Source organism: Rhineura floridana, chromosome 11, assembly GCF_030035675.1.
Source record: "Rhineura floridana isolate rRhiFlo1 chromosome 11, rRhiFlo1.hap2, whole genome shotgun sequence".
Classification (NCBI taxonomy): Eukaryota; Metazoa; Chordata; class Lepidosauria; order Squamata; family Rhineuridae; genus Rhineura; species Rhineura floridana.
This window is the reverse complement of record NC_084490.1, coordinates 16016356-16040825: the sequence shown is the minus strand read 5'-3', so window position 1 is coordinate 16040825 and position 24470 is coordinate 16016356. Positions and strand designations below refer to the sequence as shown.

Sequence of the window (24470 nt, the reverse complement as noted above, 5' to 3'; positions counted from 1 at the left end):
GCTTGCAGGGCAATCTCAAGCAGGTGTGAATGCTGGCACCATTACAAAGGGAGTCTGCTCACTTTTACATGATTTGGAAACAAGCAGGGTAAAGCACAAATATGCACATTTTTTCATCAGAAGGGTGTGAATCAGCCTGAAATCAGAGCTGGCTCCAATGTCTTGTTGAAGCAATAGGGGGCACTGTACTACAAGGCGTGATGATTCATCGTGGTCCTGACCTCCCCTTTTTGTAGCTGGCAGGACAACCACCAACGAGGAGTTAGAAGACATGCTGGAGAGCGGAAAGTTGGCGATTTTCACCGATGACGTACGTATCCTGCCATAACTCCTGAGCATGTTGAGCATGGCTCACCTGTGGTTCAGTACTCCGGAAATGACAGTGATGGGGCTAGCAGCAAGGAACCAGTGCTTGGGGGTCCCTGGAATTTATGGGTGAGGGTTTGGGGCGGGGTGGGTGGGAGTCAAGGAACTTGAGTCAAGAAGAGGAGGGAGGTATAGTGGGCAGGACACTGAAACCCCACATACTGATATTAGCATGGCCTGTTCTTCCCAGCACTGGCCCAGGCACTGTCCACGTATTTTCAAAGCTTTCCTTCACTGTCATAGGCACTAGAAACTTTCCAACATTTTTAATATAAAAATGTGATTCCCTAGGATGTTAGACACTACTTTCATGACTATGTAGTCTACATGCAGTTCTGTCTGTGAGTTTGTATCACTGTTAGTCAATTTACATCATTTATTCAAATTGTAGGATTCTCTCTTTTCCGTCTGATCATGCCTGCATTGTGCTGTTTTCTTCAGATCAAAATGGACTCACAAATGACAAAGCAGGCCCTGAACGAGATCGAAACCCGGCACAACGAGATCATCAAACTGGAAACCAGTATCCGGGAGCTTCATGACATGTTTGTGGACATGGCTATGTTGGTGGAGAGCCAGGTACGGATGGCAAAGACAAGCAGGCTGGCATTGCCTGGATGGTCAATGTGGGGCTCTCTTTGAAGACACCCTGGAAGCCTCAGTCAGTTCAGAAAGCAGCTGTGGGACTGCTGATAGGCACCAGGAGATGGGATTGATTGATTGATTGATTGATAAATTTATATCCTTCTCTTCCTCCCAGAAGGAGCCTGGGGCGGCAAACAAAAACACTTAAAGCACTCTAAAACATCTTAAAAACAAAAGACTTTAAAACATATTAAAACAAAACATCTTTAAAAACATATTAAAACAAACAGCTTTAAAACAGCTTTAAAAAAACAGCTTTAAAAAGATCTTAAAATGCAGTTTGAACACAGACACAGACTGGGATAAGGTCTCTACTTAAAAGGCTTGTTGAAAGGGGAAGGTTTTCAGTAGGCGCCAAAAAGATAACAGAGATGGTGTCTGATATTTAAGGGGAGGGAATTCCAAAGTGTTAGTGCCACTGTACTAAACGTCCGCTTCCTATGTTGTGCAAAATGGACCTCCTGCTAAGATGGTATCTACCGGAGGCCCTCACCTACAAAGCACAATGATCAGCTGGGTATATAAGGGGCAAGAAGATCTATCAGGTATCTTGGTCCCAAGCTGCATAGGGCTTTGTACACCAAAACTAAAACCTTGAGCTTGGCCCAGTAGCTAATGGGTTAATGGGATCATACCATACCTGTTTGAAACGAACTCCAGTGGTTCCCTATTTCTTACCTTTAACACCCTACATGTGTCAGGACCCAGGTATCTGCTGGACAGTCTTCTCCTATAGCTATCCATCTGTGTTTCTGATATCTATATCTGAGTTTCTTCTCCAAGTGCTCCTGCCATCAGAAGTAAGGTGAGTGGGAACCAAGTGGAGAGCCTTTCAGTGCTGGTGTCCCACCTGTGGAAGGACCTCCTGAGGGAGATTTGCCTGGCATCCACTTTGCTATCATTTCAGCATGAGCTTTTTAAATATTTCTAATTTTTTTTAGCTGCTGTGAGTTTTTATCAATTTTAGGGCTTTGCTTTTGTGATGATTTTTTAACACTTTTTTGTAAGCTACCCTAGGAATGCCAATTAGCCACTCAAGGACAGGGCATATGTTTCAGAAATACAGGCATACATATATCATATATAATCATCCAAGTGTGGATTGTTATGTAATCAAAACATCAATATCCACACATCATTCTTGGGAGAACCCCAAGGTCTGCAGAAGTATTAAAAAACTTTAATGTGTGTGTGTTGGGGGGGGGAACAAAGCTGGCAGAGAGGAGTCCAAAACAACCTGATGAAAACTAAGCAAATTCAGCGGGTGCAGAATGCTGACTTACTGTGGCCTAAGTTGGAAAAAACAGAAAACCATGAAGGAAGGAATGGAAATGGAATGGAGTATCCTGGAAGACGACATTGTTGTTATGTGCCTTCAAGTCGATTACGACTTATGGAGAGCCTATGAATCAGTGACCTCCAATAGCACTTGTTATAAAACAACCTGTTCAGATCTTGTAAGTTCAGGTCTGTGACTTCCTTTATGGAATCAATCCATCTCTTGTTTGGCCTTCCTCTTTTTTTACTCCCTTCTGTTTTTCCCAGCATTATTGTCTTTTCTAGTGAATCATGTCTTCTCATGATGTGTCCAAAGTATGATAACCTCAGTTTCATCATTTTAGCTTCTAGTGACAGTTCTGGTTTAATTTGTTCTAACACCCAATTATTTGTCTTTTTCGCAGTCCTTGGCATGAGCAAAGCTCTCCTCCAGCACCACATTTTAAATGAGTTGATTTTTCTCTTATCTGGTTTTTTCACTGTCCAACTTCCACATCCATATATAGAGATTGGGAATACCATGGTCTGAATGATCCTGACTTTAGTGTTCAGTGATACGTCTTTGCATTTGAGGACCTTTTCTAGTTCTCTCACAGCTTTCATCCCCAGTCCTAGCCTTCTTATGATTTCTTGACTATTGTCTCCATTTTGGTTAATGACTGTTCCAAAGTATTGATAAACCTTGACAAGTTCAACGTCCTCATTGTCAACTGTAAAGTTACATAAATCTTCTGTTGTCATTACTTCAGTCTTTTTGATGTTCAGCTGTAGTCCTGCTTTTGTGCTTTCCTCTTTAACTTTCATCAGCATTCGTTTCAAATCATTACTGGTTTCTGCTAGTAGTATGGTTTCGTCTGCATATCTTAAATTATTGATATTTCTTCCTCCAGTTTTCACACCTCTTTCTTCTTGGTCCAATCCTGCTTTCTGTATGTTATGTTCTGCATATAGATTAAACTAATAGGGTGATAAAATACCCCCTGTCTCACACCCTTTCTGATGGGGAACCAATCAGTTTCTCCATATTCTGTCCTTCCAGTAGTCTCTTGTCCAGAGTATAGGTTGCGCATCAAAATAATCAGTTGCTGTGGCACCTCCATTTCTTTTAAAGCATTCCATAGTTTTTCATGATCTACAAAATCAAAGGCTTTGCTGTAATCTATAAAGCACAGAGTGATTTTCTTCTGAAATTCCTTGGTCCTTTCCATTATCCAACATATGTTTACAATATGATCTCTGGTACCTCTTCCCTTTCTAAATCCAGCTTGCACGTCTGGCATTTCTCGCTCCATATATGGTAAGAGCCTTTGTTGTAGAATCTTGAGCATTACTTTACTTGCATGGGATATTAAGGCAATAGTTTGATAATTACTGCATTCCCTGGGATACCCTTTCTTTGGAATTGGGATATATATAGAACACTTCCAGTCTGTGTGCCATTGTTTTATTTTCCATATTTGTTGACAAATCTTTGTCAAAATTTGGACAGATTCAGTCTCGGTAACTTGTAGCAACTCTATTAGAATGCCATCTGTTCCTGATGATTTGTTTCTTTCAAGTATTTCAAGAGCAGCTTTCACCTCACATTCTAAAATTTCTGGTTCTTCATCATACGGTTCCTCCATGAATGAATCTGTCATACTTGCATCTCTTTTACAGAGTTCTTCAGTGTATTGCTTCCATCTTCCTTTTATTTTATCTCAGTCAGTCTATGTGTTCCCCTGTTGATTATTCATCATCCCTACTCTTAGTTTAAATTTCCCTTTAATTTCACTAATCCTTTGGAATAGGGCTCTTGTTCAACCCTTTTGTTGTCCTCTTCTATTTCTATACAATAACTGTTGTAGTAGTTCTCTTTGTCCCTACTTACTAGTCGCTGTATTATTGCATTTAGGGTTCTAACTGTGTTTCTGTCTCCTTTTGCTTTTGCTTTGCTTTTCTCTTTAACAGTTTTAAGAGTTTTGTCAGTCATCCGTTGAGGTCTTTCTGTCTTTTTAACTAGAGGTATTGTCTTTTTGCATTCTTCCCTGATAATGTCTCTGACTTCAATCCATAGTTCTTCTGGTTCTCTATCAACTACATTTAAAGCCTCAAATTTGTTCCTTATTTGATCTTTATATTCTTCTGGGATTTTATTTAAATTGTATTTTGGCACCATGATTGTTTTGTTCTTCTTCTTTAGCTTTACTCTGATTTTTAATACTACCAGTTCATGATCTGTACCTCAGTCTGCTCCTGGTCTTGTTTTCGCAGGAAGTATGGAACTTCTCTACCAATTATATAATCAATTTGATTCCTATATTGCCCATTTGGTGATGTCCATATGTACAGTCATCTTTTTGGTTGCTCAAAAAATGTGTTCACAAGAAACAAATTATTGGCTTCACAGAATTCAATAAGTCTTTCTCCTGCTTCATCTCCTAAGCCCCATTTCCCCACAATTTCTAGTTCTTCTCTGTTCCCTACTTTTGCATTCCATCCCCCCATGATTATCAGCACATCTTGTTTTGGTGTGTGATCAATTTCTTCCTGTACTTCCGCATAAAATTCCTCCAATTCTTCTTCTTCTGTGTTTGCTGTTGGAGCGTAGACTTGGATGATGGTTATGTTAATAGGTTTCCTATTGAATCTCATTGATATAACTCGCTCAGACCTTGTGTTATAGCTCCTAAGAAGAACTTAGAAGAGGGCATGACTGCCTGAAATCCTAAACAGGACACTCCATACCGCAACATTTTGTTGTGGGTTCCACCTGTAAGTTAAGTGAGTAAATAAATAATCAAACCCCTCTCCTTGGGACTGCAGTCTTCCTCCTCCACCAACACTCCCAAAGACCAGTCAGAGAGAACCCAGTGATTCAGTATACTAGCCTCAGTATACATGTCTATCTGTTAATTTTTAAATTCTAAAATGAAATGTGTTGGGACTCACCTGGAAACTATGTTCCCTCGCCCTTGTTATGGAATATGCAAAGTAACTCAGCAGTCTGAGCTCTGTGTACCACTGTGTGTATTTACCTAAGAAGCAGGCTTTTACCCTGCATTTAAATCACTGAGACTTAAGACTTAGTAAAATAAGAAAAGCTACTGTATTTATAGAAATATATAGTAGATAGGAAAGACATACCTAGTCCTAACGAACTAAGTTGGAGGCACAATACCCAGACTTGGGTATTGCCCTCATGGCTCAGGAGAGAGAGCAAAGATAAAGATGTCTTCTCTCTCCTCGGATAGTCGAAGAAGAAGACAAAGGAAGGCGGGGAGGTCAGCTTCCATGAGCATATCAGTTTACAAGGGAAGGAAGTTATGCAGAGAAGAGCACAGGCAAAGGTAGGCAATCCTAGCCAGCTGGAGGACCTAACTCTATCTTCCTTCTGGAATACAAACAAAAGAACCCAAACAAGAGTTGCTCTTGCCCCACTTCCAACAGTGCTCTCTACGGGAAGCCCTGCCCTGTAATCTCAGATGAGGGTGTGTGTGTCTGAATCTTTTCAGTGCTGAAAGAGAAAACTTTGTACATGCCCAGAGACACATCTTCCAAGTTATGCTCCGACATTAAAAATCAAAGCAAAACCAAGGTCTTTCATTTAAACTTTATATCCCTTTGCTCAGGTTAAACCTTGGCTCTCCTTAGGTTTTGTTTTGGGTGTTGGAGTATTTCAGATGTTTATATGTGCAAACAAAAACTCTGAGCACAGAGGCTTGGGCTTGAACTGGGGAGGTCTCAGGTTCAAATCCCCATTGAGCCATAAAGCTCAGTGAATGGTTTCTGGCCGGTCATTGTCCTCAGCCTTACTTCCCTCGCAGGGTTGTTGTGAGGATATTAACCCTTTCTCCCTTAGCTGAAAGAGACAGAAATATCAGCCATACTTGTTGGTCGTATTAAATCACCTTAACTTCATAACATGCCTCTTTCTCTCATTTCAGGGGGAGATGATTGACCGCATTGAATACAATGTTGAGCACTCTGTTGATTACGTGGAAAGAGCCGTCTCTGACACCAAGAAAGCTGTAAAATACCAGAGCAAGGCTCGGAGGGTAAGTCAGAGGTCCTGGGGCATGGGACTAATCCTTCCCTCTAGCGGCAAGGGCCAGTCAGGAATCTTCTACGGGTAAAAAGTGAAGGTGGGTTGTGCTGTGGCTGAAGCACCTTGGATAGCTCCTTGAAAGTGTGGACTAAAACCTGGAGCGGATTCCACCACCCCACTGACATGGAGCCACCAGCTGCCACTAGTGTTATAGAAGGCAAGACTGAGATCAGAAAACTGAGGAGTTGAGTAAAGAAAAAGGGTGGGCTGAGAGAAAATCCCCATGGTTAGGAAACTGAACTCAAAAGTTAAGGATCTGTGAACTAAAGACAAAAGGTAGGTTTGGGAGCTAAAAATAAAGCAAGGGGGAGAAGCAAAAAGCCAGGCCAAGAGGAAGAAAGGGAGAAAAAGATGTGGGCAGAGGCGGAGAAGTGGAATCTCCCCCTCAACTTCCTCTCTCTTGATCAGCCCTTCTATGAAGTGTCCTGGCCTGTCAGGGTTGTTGTGGCCTGCAGCTGATCAGCATCCCAGGAGTGGGATCTGGCCTCCCTCCGGCCGTGCAGTCAGGCAGCGTTTCTGACTTAAAAGACTGAGACGGGGATTTGGAAATGCATCAGAGGGCAGGGTGGCAGTTTCTCAGCATCTCCTGTGGCGTGTTTGCCGCATGATTTTGAGTATAAATGAAGCTGCCTGACATGGAGTCAGACTGTGGATCTGTCTAGTTTAGTACTGTATGCTCTAACTCCAAGACTTCAGACAGAGGTGTTTCCTACCCATACTAACTGAAACTGTTTTAAATGGAAATTAGGATAACTCGGGACTAGGGAATCTCAGGCCCAAGGGCCAAGTGTGGCCCTCAGGACTTTCATAAGGCCATCCCCAGGCCACATCCCTCACTGACCCTGCACCTCCCCCTCCTGGAGTGCTTTCCCCAGGCTCGAATGTGTCCTTGTCTCTTAATTGCCTGGAAGGTGGTGTGTGTGCATGTGTAGAAAATCCTGACTTATATGGCTGGAATGTAAGCAACTGTAGAATGGTAAGAGTCATGTGTGTTGCTCCATCTACTTTTGCCTCTGGCCCCACCCACCACTAGCATTCAGCCCCCAGAAAATTGCCCATGACAGAATTTGGCCCTCAGCCTAAAACAGCTTCCCCACCCTGTGATAACTGAACCAAGTAGGGCTTTTTTCCATTCTTCAGCTTTCTTGATTGACTGACTGACTGACTGGTTGGTTGGTTGGTTGGTTGACTGACTGTTAAAATATTTTTAGGTTGCCTTTCTCACAGGGAAGCTTACAATACATAAAATACAAAAGTGTTTATTAAAAAAATACATAGAATAAAATCAAACAACTATTTAAAGCAGCACAAACTGACAGTAGTTAAAAGCTTATTATAGCTCAGCTAAAAGATTTAAAAATAATTTCCACAGCATCCACCTAAAATCATCATGAAAATGCAGGCTGGAATAAGTAGATTTTTAAAGCTCATTCAGAAACCTAAATAGAAGAAGCCAGTTATACATAAATAGGTAAAAAGTTCCATAGATATCTCGCCAAACTTAAGAAAGCCCTCTCTCTTGTGCATGCCATTCTGATTGATCTTACTTACGGGCATAAATTCTCAAAATTTTCTACACGCAGATACTGAAGAGCTAAAACAGTTAACAATTACCATAGGGACACAAATGGGATTAAGGATCAGACTATTTAAAAAATGGAATCTGTGAATACAGTCCTAATTCTTTTATAATAAAGCTATCAACACAGAACTCTCTTTCACAAAGAGTCCTTGATTAAAATCTGGTTATTAATCTTAAACCTACGGCTATACTACCCTGACACACCCGATCTCGTCTGATCTCTGAAGTTAAGCAGGGTCAGGCCTGGTTAGTACTTGGATGGGAGACTGCCTGGGAATACCGGGTGCCGTAGGCTAAGAGGAAGGCAATACTAAACCACTTCTGAATACCTCTTGCCTTGAAAACCCTATGAATATATCCAAAAAGATTCATAGGGTCGCCATCAGTCGTAATCAACTTGAAGGCATATAACATTAATCCTAAAGCATGCATTTATCAGAAATGTCAGTCTGTGGATTATAACAACTTTCATCAACCTGCAGCCCTCCAGATGTTTTAGACAGTGCTGATTGGCGGTACATGCCAAGTCCCATGCACTGGGCTTTGCAAGCCCCTAGAATCAGCTGATCATCGAGGCTTGAATAGCTCTCTGCATGGCGCTTGGCAAGCCCAAACAATCATAGCGCTGTGCCTTTGCCCACCAGTTTGATTTCAAACCACACAGGTAAAATGGGGTCACCTGACATCATTGCAATATTAGGTGATTGACAGGTGGGCGGCCCCACCACCTGTCAAACTTGTTCCACAGGTAAGGATTTTGTCCGTCGGCCAAATCCAGTTCCCCATTCCTCATTTATACCATGCCATCAGTGTTGAGGGCATCCTACAGAGCCCGACAGGTGAGAAGAGAGAGATACCTCTCCTGTATAAATGAACTTTCATTCTAAAAGAGACCATGGGGAAACCAACAGAGTGGTATGGCTGGGTTAACGGATGAACCGGGCAAATGCAGTTACAAGTACTTAAAATCTGATAGCCGGGAATGAGGGTGAAGAGGATAAGCCACAGGCCATATGGAAGAGAAGGATTTGGAGGACGTTTGAAGGGAGGGAGGGAGTTCACTTGGTAATTGCTGTGTTGGTCAGTGGTGTCAAGTACCTTCTGCCACAGAGAGCTCTGCCCTGCTCCAAGCCCTGGTTGCCACCCACCAAACTTGCAGTGATAGCCTTCCTAGCCTGGTGTCCTCCAGATGTTGTAGGACGACGGCTTCTGTCAGCCCCAACCAGCCTGGGAGTTGTCATCCAAAACAGCTGGAAGGCAAGCTATTGGGGAAGGATGGTCTAGTGCAGCATTTCCCAACTAGTGGGCCACCAGATGTTGTTGGACCACAGTTCCCATCTTTCCTGACCATTGGCAATGCTGGCTGAGGCTGATGGGAGTTGTGGTCCAACAACATCTGGTGGCCCACTAGTTGGGAAAGGATGGTCTGGTGAGTCTACCACCCACAGCCAATGCCCTTGCGGCAGCCTTTCCCAACCTTTGGGTCCCAGCTGTTGGACTTCAACTCCTATCAGCCCCAGCTAGCATGGCCAATGATTAGGAATGATGGGAATTGTACTCCAGCAACATCTGGGGATCCAAAGGTTGCGAAAGGCTGATTTATGGCCTTTGCCCTCACATCACAGCCATTTGCATCTTGCTGCAAGTATATGTTTGCATGGTAGAGCATGTGGTTGCACCCTTGAGAAGGCCCAGTTTAAGCTTCCTCACCTCTTACTCAGAGCCTTGCACATAGCAGCCAATTTCTAACACTTGTTTGTCTTTCTTTTCCTTTCTCCCTCTCTCTTTTTTTGTCTTGCTCCATGGATTTTCTTGGGTAACGTAGAAGAAAATTATGATTATAATTTGTTGTGTGGTTCTCGGTATAGTACTGGCCTCCTCCATTGGGGGCACACTTGGGTTGTAAATTAAAGCAAAAATAATAATAATAATATTATAATAATAATTTAAAAATTGTACATGCAGTGGATATAACAGCACATGTTCCAGCTACCTATAGATAAAAACAACTTTATCGGGTCAGCAAATCTAAGTTTGTTGTTCAGCATCATCTTTTCATCCATTTTTACTCATTTGCTGGACACCAGGGTTCCGCCCAGAATTTCCAGAGATTCTGGGCCTCAACTGGGTGTCTTGTAACTGCACCTCCTTTTCCCACTCCACCATGGTCCAAAATTTGTGATTTCTGCCCATCCCGCTGATGCCCCTTTTCATATCAACGGTTAACCCTGAGGGAAGAAATGGTTCGTGATAACTCTTTTCCTGTTTCACGAGGGAAAAGGACCTAGCAACGAATCAAGCAGTCTTCTCTGACGGGCCGTTGTTTAAAGTGCTAGGATATAGTACACCAGAAGGAACAAAATGCCGAAGTATTAATGCTAGAGTATTAGGCACTAATGCGGGCTGCAATCTAATGCACCCTGGTTTTGAGCTTATTCAGCTGCACACAGTGGTAGCGAGTGGTTTCCTCTCATTGCCTTTGGAAAGGGAAAGGTTAATGCACACCTTGCACAACTAACAATCCTTTCCTTTTCATAGATGGCAGTGGGAAACCTTGGGAAATATGGGCATGGTTTCCAAGAATAGTGTTTGTTACGAGTATTACCAAAAAAAGAAAAAAAGAAAAGTTTTCATTCTTAGGTACCTGGAAAAATTGAGGAAATAACTCAGGGCATAATCTGTTCATCTGCTGCATCCTCCTTGTCCCCACCCACCCACCCATCCCCTTGCGGGACTCCACCTGCAGAATTTTCCTGCCACAGCCTCTCACCCATCCCTTCCCATGGGCGGAGAGCTGCATTTGCAGGAGGGCTAACCTCCGTAGCTGATGACACACGTAAGGGACCAACTGGATCAGCCCCTCAGATATCAAGGAATATCACAGTACCCAAGAACACGCAACTCTCTGTACACCAGTCGCTGCAAACAAAAGTTCCCAGTGCTGCAACTTCCAAAGATACAAAATGTGGACTACAGCCACATAACATTGATACGATTGCATAAAAAAAAAGGATTGACATATCTGAGCATCCTTAACAATATTTAATCAATGTATGAATACTACACATCGACGCAGTATTATTAAGCAATATTTGCAACAACCAGGAATTTGCTTTACGGATGCTAGCAAAGGGGGGGGGGAACCCCCTGCATCAAGCCGTCAGAAATGCAAGAGCATCACTACTGTACTTTCCCAAACTCTTGATACAAGCATGCCCAAGACTAGAAAATTGGGGTCATGGCATCCAATTACACCGGGGCCACATGCACACAGAAATAAACTTTGGAACTCCTGCTAGTCCATGGCTGTAATATACCACATTACCACTATTCCGGCATTTGCACATAGGACCGAATTATTCATTTAGTTCATTTGTATCTGGCAATAAAAGATCAAAACAAATTTGTGCTCCTTCAAATTGGGGCCAAAACTAGAGGTGATGTTAGTCGCATGGTTAGTCAATAGGCATGATTTTTTTTAAACCTCAATAGGCAATGGGGAGAGACCATAACTTAGTTGGATGCTCCCTTGCTTGTCTCCATGCCATAGCCCTGATCTGCCTCAGTAGGGATTTGAGTTTATTCTAAAATATTCACACCAGGGCTAACCATGTCACTAATTTCATGTCTACCTTGACCCTTAGTGGACCAAAAGTACCACCTCAGGGCTGCAGTACTTGTTCAGAAATATCACACAAAGTACAGAGCGTACCATGTCAGAATGCAGGTGGGGAGGGAGTGCTCATGTTTTGCATTTTTCTCCATCTAAAAAAAAAAAATACAACTCCCTGCACATAGTAAACTAGTATGTAGGATCTAGCTTAATCTAAGCTCCTCCTAGATGTGCTCATTTTCTGTTTCTAGAGAGGTTTTTACAGGAGGGAGATATTCAAATGTGTACCTCTCCTCACCTGCATGCTGACATGGTATGGCCCTCGAAGGCACCCTGCACCATGTGGCACATCTGAACATGTGGTTTGGCTCGGAATGATCTAGAATTAGGAACAGAATATGCCTGTCTTGGTGATCCACTGCCAGAAATTAATGAAAGGAGCACTAGCAGTGGTGGAAGACTTGTTCCATTTTCTAACAACACCCCAGTATTCTAGACCTGATTCTAGGATGTCTTCTTAAAAAAGAAAAGACTGTTGCTATAGTTGCTTTCATAGCAAAAAATAAATACAAATTTTACAAATGGCTGCACTATACTAAAGTTGTCAATGGATGCTACAGTAGTCTAGACTTATAGGGTGATTTGTTCTGTTGTAGGCTGATCCTAAATGCATCCACTAGAACAGGCTGATTAATACGGTAGGACAACTATTTGGAAGTATTAGAAAGCATTCCATGCAATGCCGTTTGTTCCCTAGTGGCTCTTAAGGCCAATTTATACAGTCAGCAGAATCAGATAAGAAAGCTTTTCTTGGATTTTTCCATTTCAGTTTAGAGGTTGTGCATTTGAATGCTCTCCTACCTTCATGAAGTTTAGATCCTCATGAAGTTGCAGTCTAGCCATCTCTCTGAGATGCTCATTTTCTCTGAAAGTTTTTTTTTTTAATTGTTCAGGAGCATTAAAAATTCCAATCCCACCCCTCTCCTGCAGCCCAAGTTGGTACAGGAAGTACTTCACCACATGATTCTACTGAATGTGTAAACCGGTTGTTGTCAAGTATGTGTACATAGGATCACAGTTTTAGGATCCGCTTTGAGTTATTTTTCTTCCTCCTCCCCATTCCCCTAGCCAAGTTGCCTTGATCCAGCGATCCTCTTTTGTGCACAGCGGGGTCCTTATTATCTACACAGAGCAGCTGTCCTATGCAGGCAAGCCACTATGGCAGGTGTGGAGAATCTTTGGCCCTCTGGATGTTGCTGAATTCCAGTTCCCATCATCCCTGACCATTGCCCATGCTTTCTGGGGCTGATGTGAGTTTGGTTCAGCAACATCCAGAGGGTCAAATGTTGGCCCTCACCTGCTCTGAGAGCTCTTGCTGCCTGTGGAGAATGAGAGGCGATCCTCGCTCTGCCTTTTGCGCATGAAAACCAGCATAGGATCCTTCAGCAAGCTAAGACGGAAAAGTGCCGGGAGGATCTGCAGGTCCTTTTCTGCAAGTGCAGAGTGTTGCTTATGCGGACAGAGGCCCCAGCCCATCTGAAGACAAGGGCATATCCACATCAAAACACCATGCACAGAGCTAGTTATGCACAGGGCATGGCTGCCTCTCCGTTAAATCAGTGCCTGTAAAATAAGAAGAAATGCTAAGGTACTGATCACCAGGAAAATATATGCTGGCCCTGCTACAGTCTTATTACCCAGTTCTATCAAAAACAATAAAGTCTTAGTATCCAGTGGCCTGTTTTGTGTGAGTAACCGTGCTCCATCGCTAGAGTATCCTAATGATGCTGTACCCTTAGAGGAAAAACAACAATCCTTGATGTAATTAAAAGAGGCAACACCCTGGCCCTTGCCAAATATGCTGCAGTATTTAGGAACCCACTTACCAAAGGTACTGCAGTATTCTAGAGTAATGTAATACTGTGCCACCTTCTCAAGTTTAGTGAAACAGCTTATGCCTTTCAGAGAAAATGAAATGAGTGATGCAGTTGTGCCAGCAACCTTAGCACCCAAACTATGCACCCTTTCCAGGAGCATTAGGTCAATACTTGCTCCTTTAAATGGCCTCTATAAAGAACAGGACCCCCATGAGTAGATTTTCTAGCAAACTCTCTAGAATATTAGCATTTGTATGTCTGGAATTATGTGGAACAAGTACTAGTACTCTGAATGCAATAGACTCATTGTCACCAGCTACTCAGTTGTAATATTATGAATAGATGTACTGTGGAGTCATCATTCTGAAAAAAACACAGCTTTTTTTTTTAAAAAAAGAGTAGCTTGAAAACAGTTTTCTCTAGAATATTGTATTTCTCTAGGATAATGTAGGACAGGTTTTTTTCCCCAGAGTTCTGGAGACGCGCTTCACTGTTATGTCTGAACATTTTTCCAGGAAGAGTCTGTAAGGAGTCTCCCGTCTGTCACTATTCTGGGCATGCCCCCTCTGAGGGGAGATAATTTAACTGAGTCTCTGTCTTGAGAGTCATTGCATGATCCAGTGACTCCTAATGCAGAGATGCAGCCGAAATTTCCCACTCCTTGTTGGCGGTTGATTGGGCTGAGGCAAGGCCAGAGTAGTGACACATACAGAAGTGCATTAGGCAGCTTCCTTTGTGGCTGGGTCATTTGGGTACACAGGAGCGTATCATTTTGTTCATTTCTTTCTTGAGGCACGTTTGAGCGCTCCATTTCTCAGTTCAGATATACATCAGTCATCAAAGATTAACTGGCTAGGTCCCTGAGAACATACTAGGTCTTCATTCGAAGTCTGTCACCTCCCATGGCCACAGTCCGAGGTGAAGTGGGCTCCGCATTTGATGTCCTTCCTAGGATGCCCTTGATGGTGACACACAGAGGTCAGGGAAGCATGCAGCCCCCTAGAGGCTCCCTCTGCCAACGTTAAGCTGGCCACCCCTGTCATTGATCACCTCATGGCTCCACTTCCCAGAGACGCAAGTCGTGATGGCGTTAGCTGTGCACCCCTTTTAAAACATCTCCTCACAAGCATTTCCTTTTGCTCCCTGGGCCTTTAATTGGACCAAGGACAGATAACAGTATGTGCCAACCCCACAGGTCCCAGCCATGGATGTCTCCGGCTTCAACACACTTTGAATATGGAGAAGTCAAGGAGAATACCGAGTGACACCCACACTGGGATGAGCAGCCAGAAGCGGTGATAAAAGTGGGGAAGACCTTCAGAAAACTGCCCAGTGCTCTTGGTTGTGAACGGTCACCCTTAGCATGGAATGACTCCAGACTAATTAGAGGAGAGAATGCAGTGCCAGATGGATGATGGCCAATTGTTCTATAATGCCCAATATCCTACCAAATTAGGCCCCGCCCTGTTGCACCTGCAAATCTGTTCCCCAGGGTTCACATGGCCCACTCTCATAAACAAAAGGGTCCTCCACACACCTTCTCCACAGAGGTGAGGCATGGTGATTTCCCCTACTTCCAAGCTCTCATTTCTTTTACCCATTTGCACACTTGCTATTTCTTCTGTCACCTTTGATTCTGATTTTATAAAATGTGTGTGTGTGTGTGTACATATCTGTATATAGATATGTTCTACATTAGTTCAGTGTGGAGGTTTTCTGTACCTATATACAATTGAACTGATGACGATATAGGTATACATATACAAACACAGAGATTTTGTATACTTCAAGCAGTATGCGATGTGTGTTTGCATATGTGTAAATATGTGTGTGTGTGTCTTTCCGTGTACGTTTCCGCATGTGAGTAATGGCAGTCCTTTGCCCTGCTTACTCCAGAATGAGATCCATTAACTTAAGCTGGGAATTCAGCAAGATTGCTCCAGGGAAAGAGGATTAGAGACCTAGCTATAGATAGGTATTCTCAGCTTTACATGTGCCATCTTTGTTATTGTGCTTTATAGGAAGATTGTTTGGGCAACTTAAAAAAAACCTATCAAAATACTTTATATGAACAGCTCTTTTCATGAATGGTGATTCCCATTTGTGCCAGATTTTCTTTCAGCGGGTGATCACTCAATCTGGAGTAGTTAACACCATTAACACACAATAACATACAATCAAAGCAGTTAAAACAGAGCAAAGAAGGGTCTTTGAAATACTGCCTAACAAAGGCTTGTTCGAAACTACATTTGCAAATGGCAACTAAACCTATTGGCCATAGATAAGAAATAAAATGCACAGATTTGCAAGCGAAAGGGGGAAGACCCCTGTTTTTCTATGTTACATTAACCACCCTGATTATGTGGGTCAGAGGGCGGCTAGAAAATGTTAACTTTTAACTAAGACATCCAAAAAACCATGCACTAGTAATTTTACCAATTGTGGAAGCTGATATACCTGAGTTGCTTCTGCTAAGGTTGGGGGGAGAAATTAATTCAGTTTTCATTTACAAGTGAATCAACCTAATTTGCACGTCCCAAAACAATATACGAGCCGAAACATAGGCAGCATCCGTGGACATTTGCACTTCTCCAGATTTTGGAACAGAGTCCTACAACCAAATAATGTGTACCAAAATGCATATACTAGAAGAAAGTGTGCATAAATGTGCATATTAGGGAAAATAGTATACAAAAATGCATTCTATTGCAGGAACTTGCTTTCAAAAATATGTATATTAGGCAAAACTGCATATAAAAATGTGTGCATTATTATTAGTAGAAATATGCACCGAAATGCTGATGAATTTTCATGAAGCCTTTTTTTATTGCAACTGATGCAGAAACATGGAAAACACTTAAGACTGGGAAACTGAGGAACTGAAATTAACAGATCTGTCCATCCTTAGTTTCAGCAAGAATCAAGAAATGGATTATTGCAACCATTTTTTTTAAAAAAATATGGCAATTAATTCTGCTTCGAGATGAGCTAGGCAGTCAGCACATTCATGTGACATACCTGCGGCCGAACTTTACCAGTTCAAGCTAGCATTTCCCTGACGTTTTAGTTGTGTATGTGCTGGGAGACCATAATGTACATGACCAGAGCTTGGAAAAGTTACTTTTTTGAACTACAACTCCCATCAACCCACTCCAGTGGCCATGCTGGCTGGGGCTGATGGGAGATGTAGTTTAAAAAAGTAACTTTTCCAAGCTCTATGAGCAAGTATTCAAACAGTCCGTCCTCACCTGCAGCCTGAAGTAACACATTCCTGCCACGGATACGTACCATGGATCTGCCAGTTGCGGCACTTGACTCTTAGAGAAACTACACAATGATGCATAATACTCCTATTCATAATAGAAATGGGAATTCTTCTGAGCCTATGGGAATATACACTGGAGTACAGAGTGTGGCAAATGCCTGTTAGGTGTTGTTAGCATGAACAAGTAGGCTTTTCATGCGTATGTGATACTGTGCCCAGCTTTTAATGTGCCTAAATATTATGTGCTATGTCTGCCAGTGTGTGTGTGCACGCGTGTGTGTATGTATCATTGGTTCTCAAAGTGTGAAGTGGGTCTACCATGGGAAATGCAAATAGTTGCTGGGGGAAGATGGGATCCCTTCTGTGACTCCGCCCACTCTTTCTCTTGATTGGGCCAGGAGGGTGGAGGAGACACCCATCTCTTCCCTGCCTCCAACCGGTACAAAGCCACAGATCATGTGTCCCATCCCTTGGGTGGACTGCCATTACTGAAGAGTGTTACGCTACCCTCAAAATTTACCTTGGCTTTTCATTTTCGGAGAACAATTTCAAGTTTTTCACTTTTTCTTGGATGTTTTTTGGGAAACGTTCCATTATTGTAGCTAATTGGCAGTTTGAGAACCAGTCTCTGGTATAGATAGATAGTCCTGTATTTATCTATATTATATCTTGGTGAGATAGTTGTAACACTTGATGTATATACTGGTATAGGCAATGTTTTTGCTATGCAATGGGTTTCTAGTGTGTGCATGTAGAGGTGGCCTGCTTAGTCCCCACCCCATAACACAGGGCAGGCGGTAAGGCCCAGTTAGAAACTGACTGCCATAGTCATAATTCCAAAGATGGCTCAGATACAGAAAACAAAACAGAGTCTGGATCATTGTATTGAGATATCTATAAGCCACTGCAAATTCAATAGCTAAGCTATATCAGTGTATTAATGTGTGTGTTGCAAGCCTGGAAACTGAACACATGGATATATTTACTGGTGTGGGTGTGCTGCACATCTTTGTGTATGTATGCATGTGCATGTGTGTACACATACACACACACATATATACATGTAAAAACACACCCACGGCGACACAATTTGACTCAAAAAACACACACATTAAAAATGTGAACTGAACTGTAATTACCCTCAACCAAGCCACTGAATATCTTGGGTTCATATATTAGGAAAATTATGGTAGGCAGGACTGACCCAAATTAAATGTGCAATGCATGATGGGAGATGTGGTCCACCCATGGTTTGCCCTCAAATATCCTTGAGTGGGCTACATTTTTCATGTTATTTTGGAAAGCTGTATTTATTTACTTATTAATGAAACTGCCTTGTGCTCTTCAAAGAGCCACCTCTAGGTTCAGGTTAATCTGTCCATTCATCATGGGGTGCTTTTATGTAGTTCTTTAAATAAATTTAAGGATATCTTGGTTTGGAGGTAATTGCAGTACATACTCCAAAGTATATTCATACAGCATTGTGTTTTCTCTGTGTAAGTACATACATACATTTCTTATTTTCTCTTTATAAAGCCTTCATCATGTCATCTCTGCATTAAAAGAGATCAAACTCCAGAAAAGAAAGAACAAAGAAAACTTAGATTTTTTGATCTTTTTTACTAAAAATAAAATAAAAATCCAATCTAACACACAAACCAACAAAAACAACTATTTAAAAAAAGATACAACAATGCAAAGATAAAAGACAAATCCTACAAATGTGTCGAAACCCCCTTGACTTTCCATTTTGGGTATTGATCTGTGTATTGTTTCAGTGTAGGCGGTTTATTGTAGTCTGTGGCGTATTTGCTAAGAAACAACAACTTGACAAAAAACCTTCCTTTTTTTCTCATTGACATATCCTTTTTTTCTCTGACTCTTTTTCCCCCTCTTGCTGAACTTTATGAGTCTTTTTTTAAAAAAAACCCAACAACAAAAGAGGGGGACAAATTCTAACATAACTTTCCCCCCCCATTTCACCTGTCAACCCACTTTACAAACAGTAAAAAAAAAGAGTGAGAGTGAGGGAGAGAGAAAAGAAAACTATTTTACCAACAAAATTATTTTCTCTTTCCCTCTCCCCCATAATAATCAAGATGCAACTGAAGCTCCTTTTAAGGGACAAACATTTTGACATCTGTTTCTTGTTCCCTGTTTCTTTTGATTTTGGATCGAGGGAGTTCATCGGGCTACTGTCAGCAGTAGTCCATCCAGAGATCTATGCACACTCTGATACACGTATGGACCTCCTGAACGCATGGGCCTCCCTGTCCATTGCTGCGCAGGAATCCTTCCATGTGTACAAAGGAATATGCATGCAGATTGCACATATGAAGCTCCTTACACGAGTCGGAGTTTCTACAACTCTAAAATAATAAGAATTTTAAAATACTGAGAAAGAGGTGACTGACTCCTCACCCCCCACCTTCCATACATGCTAGTTGACAGACTTAGCGGGATCTCCTGCCCCGTCTAAGTCACATCTGGGACATATGTTGAAGCATTCACAAGAATGGTACAATGTGAAGTGCCAAAGGCAACTCACCTTGACTGACATGACACTAGGAGAATGCATCCTTTGGTGCCTGAAGGCCATGGGCACCTAAGCCTTACTCATTTCAGTGGGGGAAGAAAAAACACATGCTTAACTCTCCCATTGAAATCAGCGGGACTTAATAGTGCATCATGTGGTCTGGGTTGCACCCATCAGCACATTTTTTTCTTTCTTTGTGTGTGTGTGTGTGTGTATGTGCACACCCTTAACACTGCCCCCTCCTGGATTATGCAAATCAAAACACTCCATTCCTAATAACTTTCCTCATTCTTTCAGGGCTTACCCACATCAGCCTTTGGCGGGAGGGGGATGTGTTATCAAAAGAGTTGTGGTTCTTTGAATATGAGCACACTGTCCAGCCCTTTAGCACTTTGATAACGGGGTCAAGGCTGCACAGTCCTCTACAGCAATCTGAGGATTTGACATCGGAGTCCCCCTCCAATTCATAACTGTTAATGGGGTATCTCTCAAAATATCTCATTCACAAGGCCCCATAGGCTCAAAATCTGCACGTACGTTTTTCTCACTCACTGGGGGCCTTTTTAAAGATAAGGTCACATTTTCTCAACACACGAGCTGTGTATTCCTGCAACGACCTCTGTCATTCTATGTCTGACACCCTTGTATGCAAGCGTTCTATTTCCAAATCATGCCCCCAGCACCGGAAAATCCATGGTAGTGTCCCTTCTTGTAAAGTGACTTTCGTTTTCTTCGCACGTTATACTGAACACAGCTATACGCTGTCCTGTGTGGAAGAGCGTACACTTGATTTGTACAGCTCAGCTATTACAGACACAGGTACACAGACAGTACACTTGTTGAACGTTACATGCGAATAACTAGAGCTCAACTATTTGTGTGCACAGGTACACAGATGGTACACTTGTTGAATGTAATGTGTGAACACCCCTTCTCTTTAAACCCAGTGCCAGCTTCACAGTATTGAGGTGGGGGCTGCTTGGCCAAGGCATGCTCAGGAGGCTCCTTTAAATGAGGAAGATTCGGGGCATGAAAACCAAGAATTCGCTCGTGCTGCCTCTAGTGAGGCAGCCCTTTTGTGGCCTAGGCAAATGCCTAGTCCCGATGCCCCCGGAAGCCAATCCTGATTCAGTCTTACCCTGGGCACACCCTCCTCCCAACCAGCCAAGACAGAGAACACCACAAGACAAAAAGATTGTTTCGAGGAGGGGGAAGAATGACACAGAAAACACAGAAATGAGCAGGGAAGTGGAGTGTATATAAAATCAGGGCTGCAACATTTAATCAATGAATCCATGAAAAAAATTCTGATGGCAAGGAGGTGCCCCGATTAATCAGGCCGCAATAGGTAGAAACATTTATTTTAAATGTTTATTCAAAAATCTTAGAAGAGCAATTAGCTGCCCACTCCCATGTGAGCAAGAAGATGGGGATCCTTCTTAAGATTATGCCTTTTTGCATTTAAAAATAAAGTGCATGGCTTCTTTGGGACCATTGCATTTTCTCATGTGCAATGCAGAATAGGGCATTGCCTTAAGGAGACTCCATTCCAATTAAAGCAGCAATCTTGTGTCCAAACCTTCCCCAGCCTGGCTTCCCTCAGATGTTTTGAGAGTACAGCCCCCATCAGTGTCAGCCAGACAAGGCTGCTACATACCCTTCCCTGTTCGTAACTCCATTGAATTTAATGGGATTTCCTTCTGAGCAGCCATGCATAGAATTGAACTAAAACATTGCCATCCTGAACCTGGTTACCTGGGAGTAAGTCACATTGGACGTAACTCTGAGTAAATACTCTTAGGATTGCACGATTGGTCAGTTACTTAATAAACAAACATTCATAAAATTAATCAACTAAGAGTTCTTTTGCAGGAGAGCCCTAATATAAATATACCAACCACTCTACCAGAACGTTAGCTCCTGAAATATATGCACAGATACTTGCTTCCTCCACTTAGAAATAATTCAGGACCAGAATACTGGCAACCTGGGCCAAAGAACGATCAGTGAAATACATTTTTCTAGCAGGCTTCTGATTTGGGGAGTGAGGGAGTGGGAGACAACTTACTCATGAATTTTACTAAAAGGAATATCTGCAGTTGGAAACATAGTAGACGTGTTTGCGCTTTTGCTGGCGAATAAGAAAATACCTGTTCCTGCCCCCTTATGATTTTTATCTTACTGAAAGAACTCCTTCGGTCCAAAGAAAGGGGGGAATTTTCTTTATTTTTTTTAAAAGAAATATATATTCATCTACCTGGTTAAAATATTATTTTCCTCCTCCTCTCATGTGGTGCTTTCAGGGACCAGAAGGGCTTGTGTGCCTTGATCATGCAAAGATTTACGCAGATGCTTAACCTGAAGTGGGAAAGCCAGCACCATCAATCTGCAGGGCCCTTTGCAAAAGTGCTTAGCAGGACTCAACCCTGTTTAGAAAAGCAAACGCTTTGGTCACGTGTTTAAGGGTGCAGCCCACGGGGAGGTTGTCTGACATATGTTCCATTGGAATGAATGGCGGTTGTGGAAGAGTATGTGCTCTTGGGCAACTCCCATTCATTTCCATAGGGCTTGCCCCAGAAAACTTCCCAGTGGATTGCACCCCAAGTTCCTTTCCCTTCCCCAGTCATACTGAACCACACTTGTAGTGAACAGATTCAATCTCTCCACATGGCACATATCCTGGCTAAAAAGCAAGAAAGATCTTAATACAAATTGGAATATTTTCTTTTCATCTTATGAAAATCTCCCAACCTGAGCCAGAAAAGGGGAAGAGTTGTCTCACTTCCCCAACTCCACATTCCTTTTTAACAGATAATGACAACAGCGTAAAAATGACATCTTAGAGTTATGGATCTGACACATGGATCTGACTCCCAAATAGCCCTGTGTACGGCTGATTGTCTCTGCTAATTCACCAGCAGGTTACACAACTCTTATTTATCCAGATTTTTAGCTTACTTGGTCTTCTGCTTACAAGACCTTTTTCTTTATCTTTTTGCTTAGGACACGTTAATATTATAACCTTCAATTGGTTTCAGACCAGTTTAATCGCCATGCCTTCTGTGCAAAGCACAGAGCTACAGTTTGAGAGTTATAATTTTATGGGGAATGCATAAAATTCTCCGTAAAAGGGCTCTAATCCCTTCACAGGCTTACAGTTGCCAAAGATCCCTTAGTAGTTCGAAGGAATGGCAGTTAAATCAGTTTGAAACTAGCTTACACTTGTGGTTTATACCCTCCCTTTGATCAGTCTTTGCCAACCTGGTTCACTCCAAATATTTTGGACTGCAACTCCCATCAGCTGATGGGAACTGTAGTCCAAAACATTTGGAGGGACCTAGGTTGGTGAGGATGGCCTTAAATACACACCTGAGAGTGACCAGCAGAATTCACCCATCTTAATTTTTTAAAAAGGATTTATTTTTTTACAATTGCTGGATATAAAAGATAAGGGTGAGTATCTTTTCAAACAGGGTTGAAGGGTAGCACTTTTGCAACAAGGGAAAGATACACTTGCCCACTGCTCAAATGCATTCTAAAAAACGGAGAGATGAAATAATCTTGGGATTTTAAGAGATGGAAGTGGCGTACTCCAGTGGATGTGCGTGCACCAAGGCATTCACATGCAGAGCGAGAGCAATATGGTTCCATGTACGTCTCAGTGCTCATGTGCCCCTAGCAAACCGCTGGATCAGGGCAATGGTTAGGCTGGCACACTATGGAACGAGAGCTCAACAGCAACACTAATTAAAGTTAGACTGCTGTGTGAATCTTGGCGAGACTCAGGGCCCAAATTTGTTAAAAGGAAACATCTCCCCAAATCACCTCCTTGCTCTCCTCCTCCTCCTCTCTTCAAGAATATTTTTTCTCTGCTCTTTAGTTCCTTCCCCACCTCCGTGTGTAAATACCAGCTGCTGTGCGTGATGGGTGATTTCCCTTCCTTCTTCTTCCTCCCCCCCCCCTTGTTTTCTCGTGGAAAAAGTTCTGTTTGTTTTGTTCTGAATGCGCTTTACTGGCTGACTTCGGAGGGTTTGAGTGTTTTTCTGGGGAAGTTTCTTTCTAGATTTCTTTCTGAATTTGTTTGTGTGGTTCTATTTATCACTATTTCTTTTTTTAAAAAAAACAGTCTTTTTCATTTTTAAAAAAAAATAATAATTTGTTTTCATTGTTTTTTTTTCAATGTCTGTCCGAATGTGCTTAGTTAAAGCCAGTGACTAAATGCTAAACCTTTCCAAATGCTCGACGGCTTTGCACGCTCTCGCCAACGGAAGTTGGTCTAATAAAAAGGTATCACCTTTTGCCTGCCTTGTGTCTCTCTCTCCATATGTGTTAAACAATCCATCTCTCTCTCTCTCTCTCTCTCTCTCTCTCTCTCTCTCTCTCTCTCTCTCTCTCTCTCTCTCTCTCTCTCGTTCTGAGGTTTTAATGCTGGGCAGATCTGACTTGGGTTTGCCAGAAAAGCTTGTTGGGAGAGTTGACACTTGACAGCCACTCAGCTTTGAGATCATGTGACTTTCAAGGGAAGTTGAGCGCCTTTTTCTAATCACAAAATGTTATTGTCGAGGGTGCAGCCCTAACAGTGAATCCAGATCAGAGCTTGGAAAAGTTACTTTTTTCAAACTACAACTCCCATCAGCCCCAGCCAGCATGGCCACTTGATTAGGCTGATGAGAGTTGTAGTTCAAAAAAGTAACTTTTCCAAGCTCTAATCCAGATCATAGAAGCCATCCCAGTTAGGAGCATTGGAAGCTGCTTAATGGTCAGGCTTTTTGCCCATCTATCCCGGTATCATCGACTCTGACTGGCAGCAGCTGTGGCAGAAAAAGGTCTTTCCCATCAACCTGCTAGCTGACTCTTTTGAAGTAGAGGTGCCAGAGACTGAACCATGCAAAACAGCATGCAAAACGCGCGCTCTGCCGCTGAGCCGGGGTTCCCTTCTGCAAGTTCTTTGCCTTTTGCAGCAGCTCAATGCCAGACAGGACTGGCATAAACCAGCAGGCACTGGAAGCAGCTGCCGGGGGTGTCAAAATGCAAGAGGTGCTGAGCTACTCTTGGAACCCTCGGGGTGCGATCACAGACTTTCCCCCCAATAGACGGGGGCAATTTTCTCAATTGCAGCCCCTTCCTCTGGCTTCATGGAAATGAGGCTGAACGAGGGGACATCTCTGAAGAGGAAACTCAGTTCCTGTCTCCACCTCAGACAGACAGACAGACAGACAGA

General features: G+C 42.6%; 1 protein-coding gene and 1 non-coding gene across 7 annotated transcripts in view; both read left to right on the top strand.

Moving 5' to 3' along the window:
• The window catches only part of STX1B (syntaxin 1B), a 91423-nt gene that overhangs the window by 64895 nt on the left and 2058 nt on the right, over nucleotides 1-24470 (top strand). For 3 of the 6 annotated variants that reach the window (XM_061588533.1, XM_061588531.1, XM_061588534.1), the window contains 4 exons: nucleotides 237-310; nucleotides 808-945; nucleotides 6216-6326; nucleotides 9784-9864. In XM_061588533.1, coding sequence (XP_061444517.1) covers nucleotides 237-310; nucleotides 808-945; nucleotides 6216-6326; nucleotides 9784-9864 — 404 coding nt within the window. Of the gene's footprint in view, nucleotides 1-236; nucleotides 311-807; nucleotides 946-6215; nucleotides 6327-9783; nucleotides 9865-14643; nucleotides 14793-23450; nucleotides 23504-24470 lie in introns of those variants that run through there. The other 3 variants (XM_061588537.1, XM_061588536.1, XM_061588535.1) reach the window with 3 other exon arrangements.
• On the top strand, nucleotides 8136-8253 carry LOC133368176 (5S ribosomal RNA). The gene has a single exon (XR_009758604.1). It is a non-coding gene; the product is annotated as a 5S ribosomal RNA (ribosomal RNA).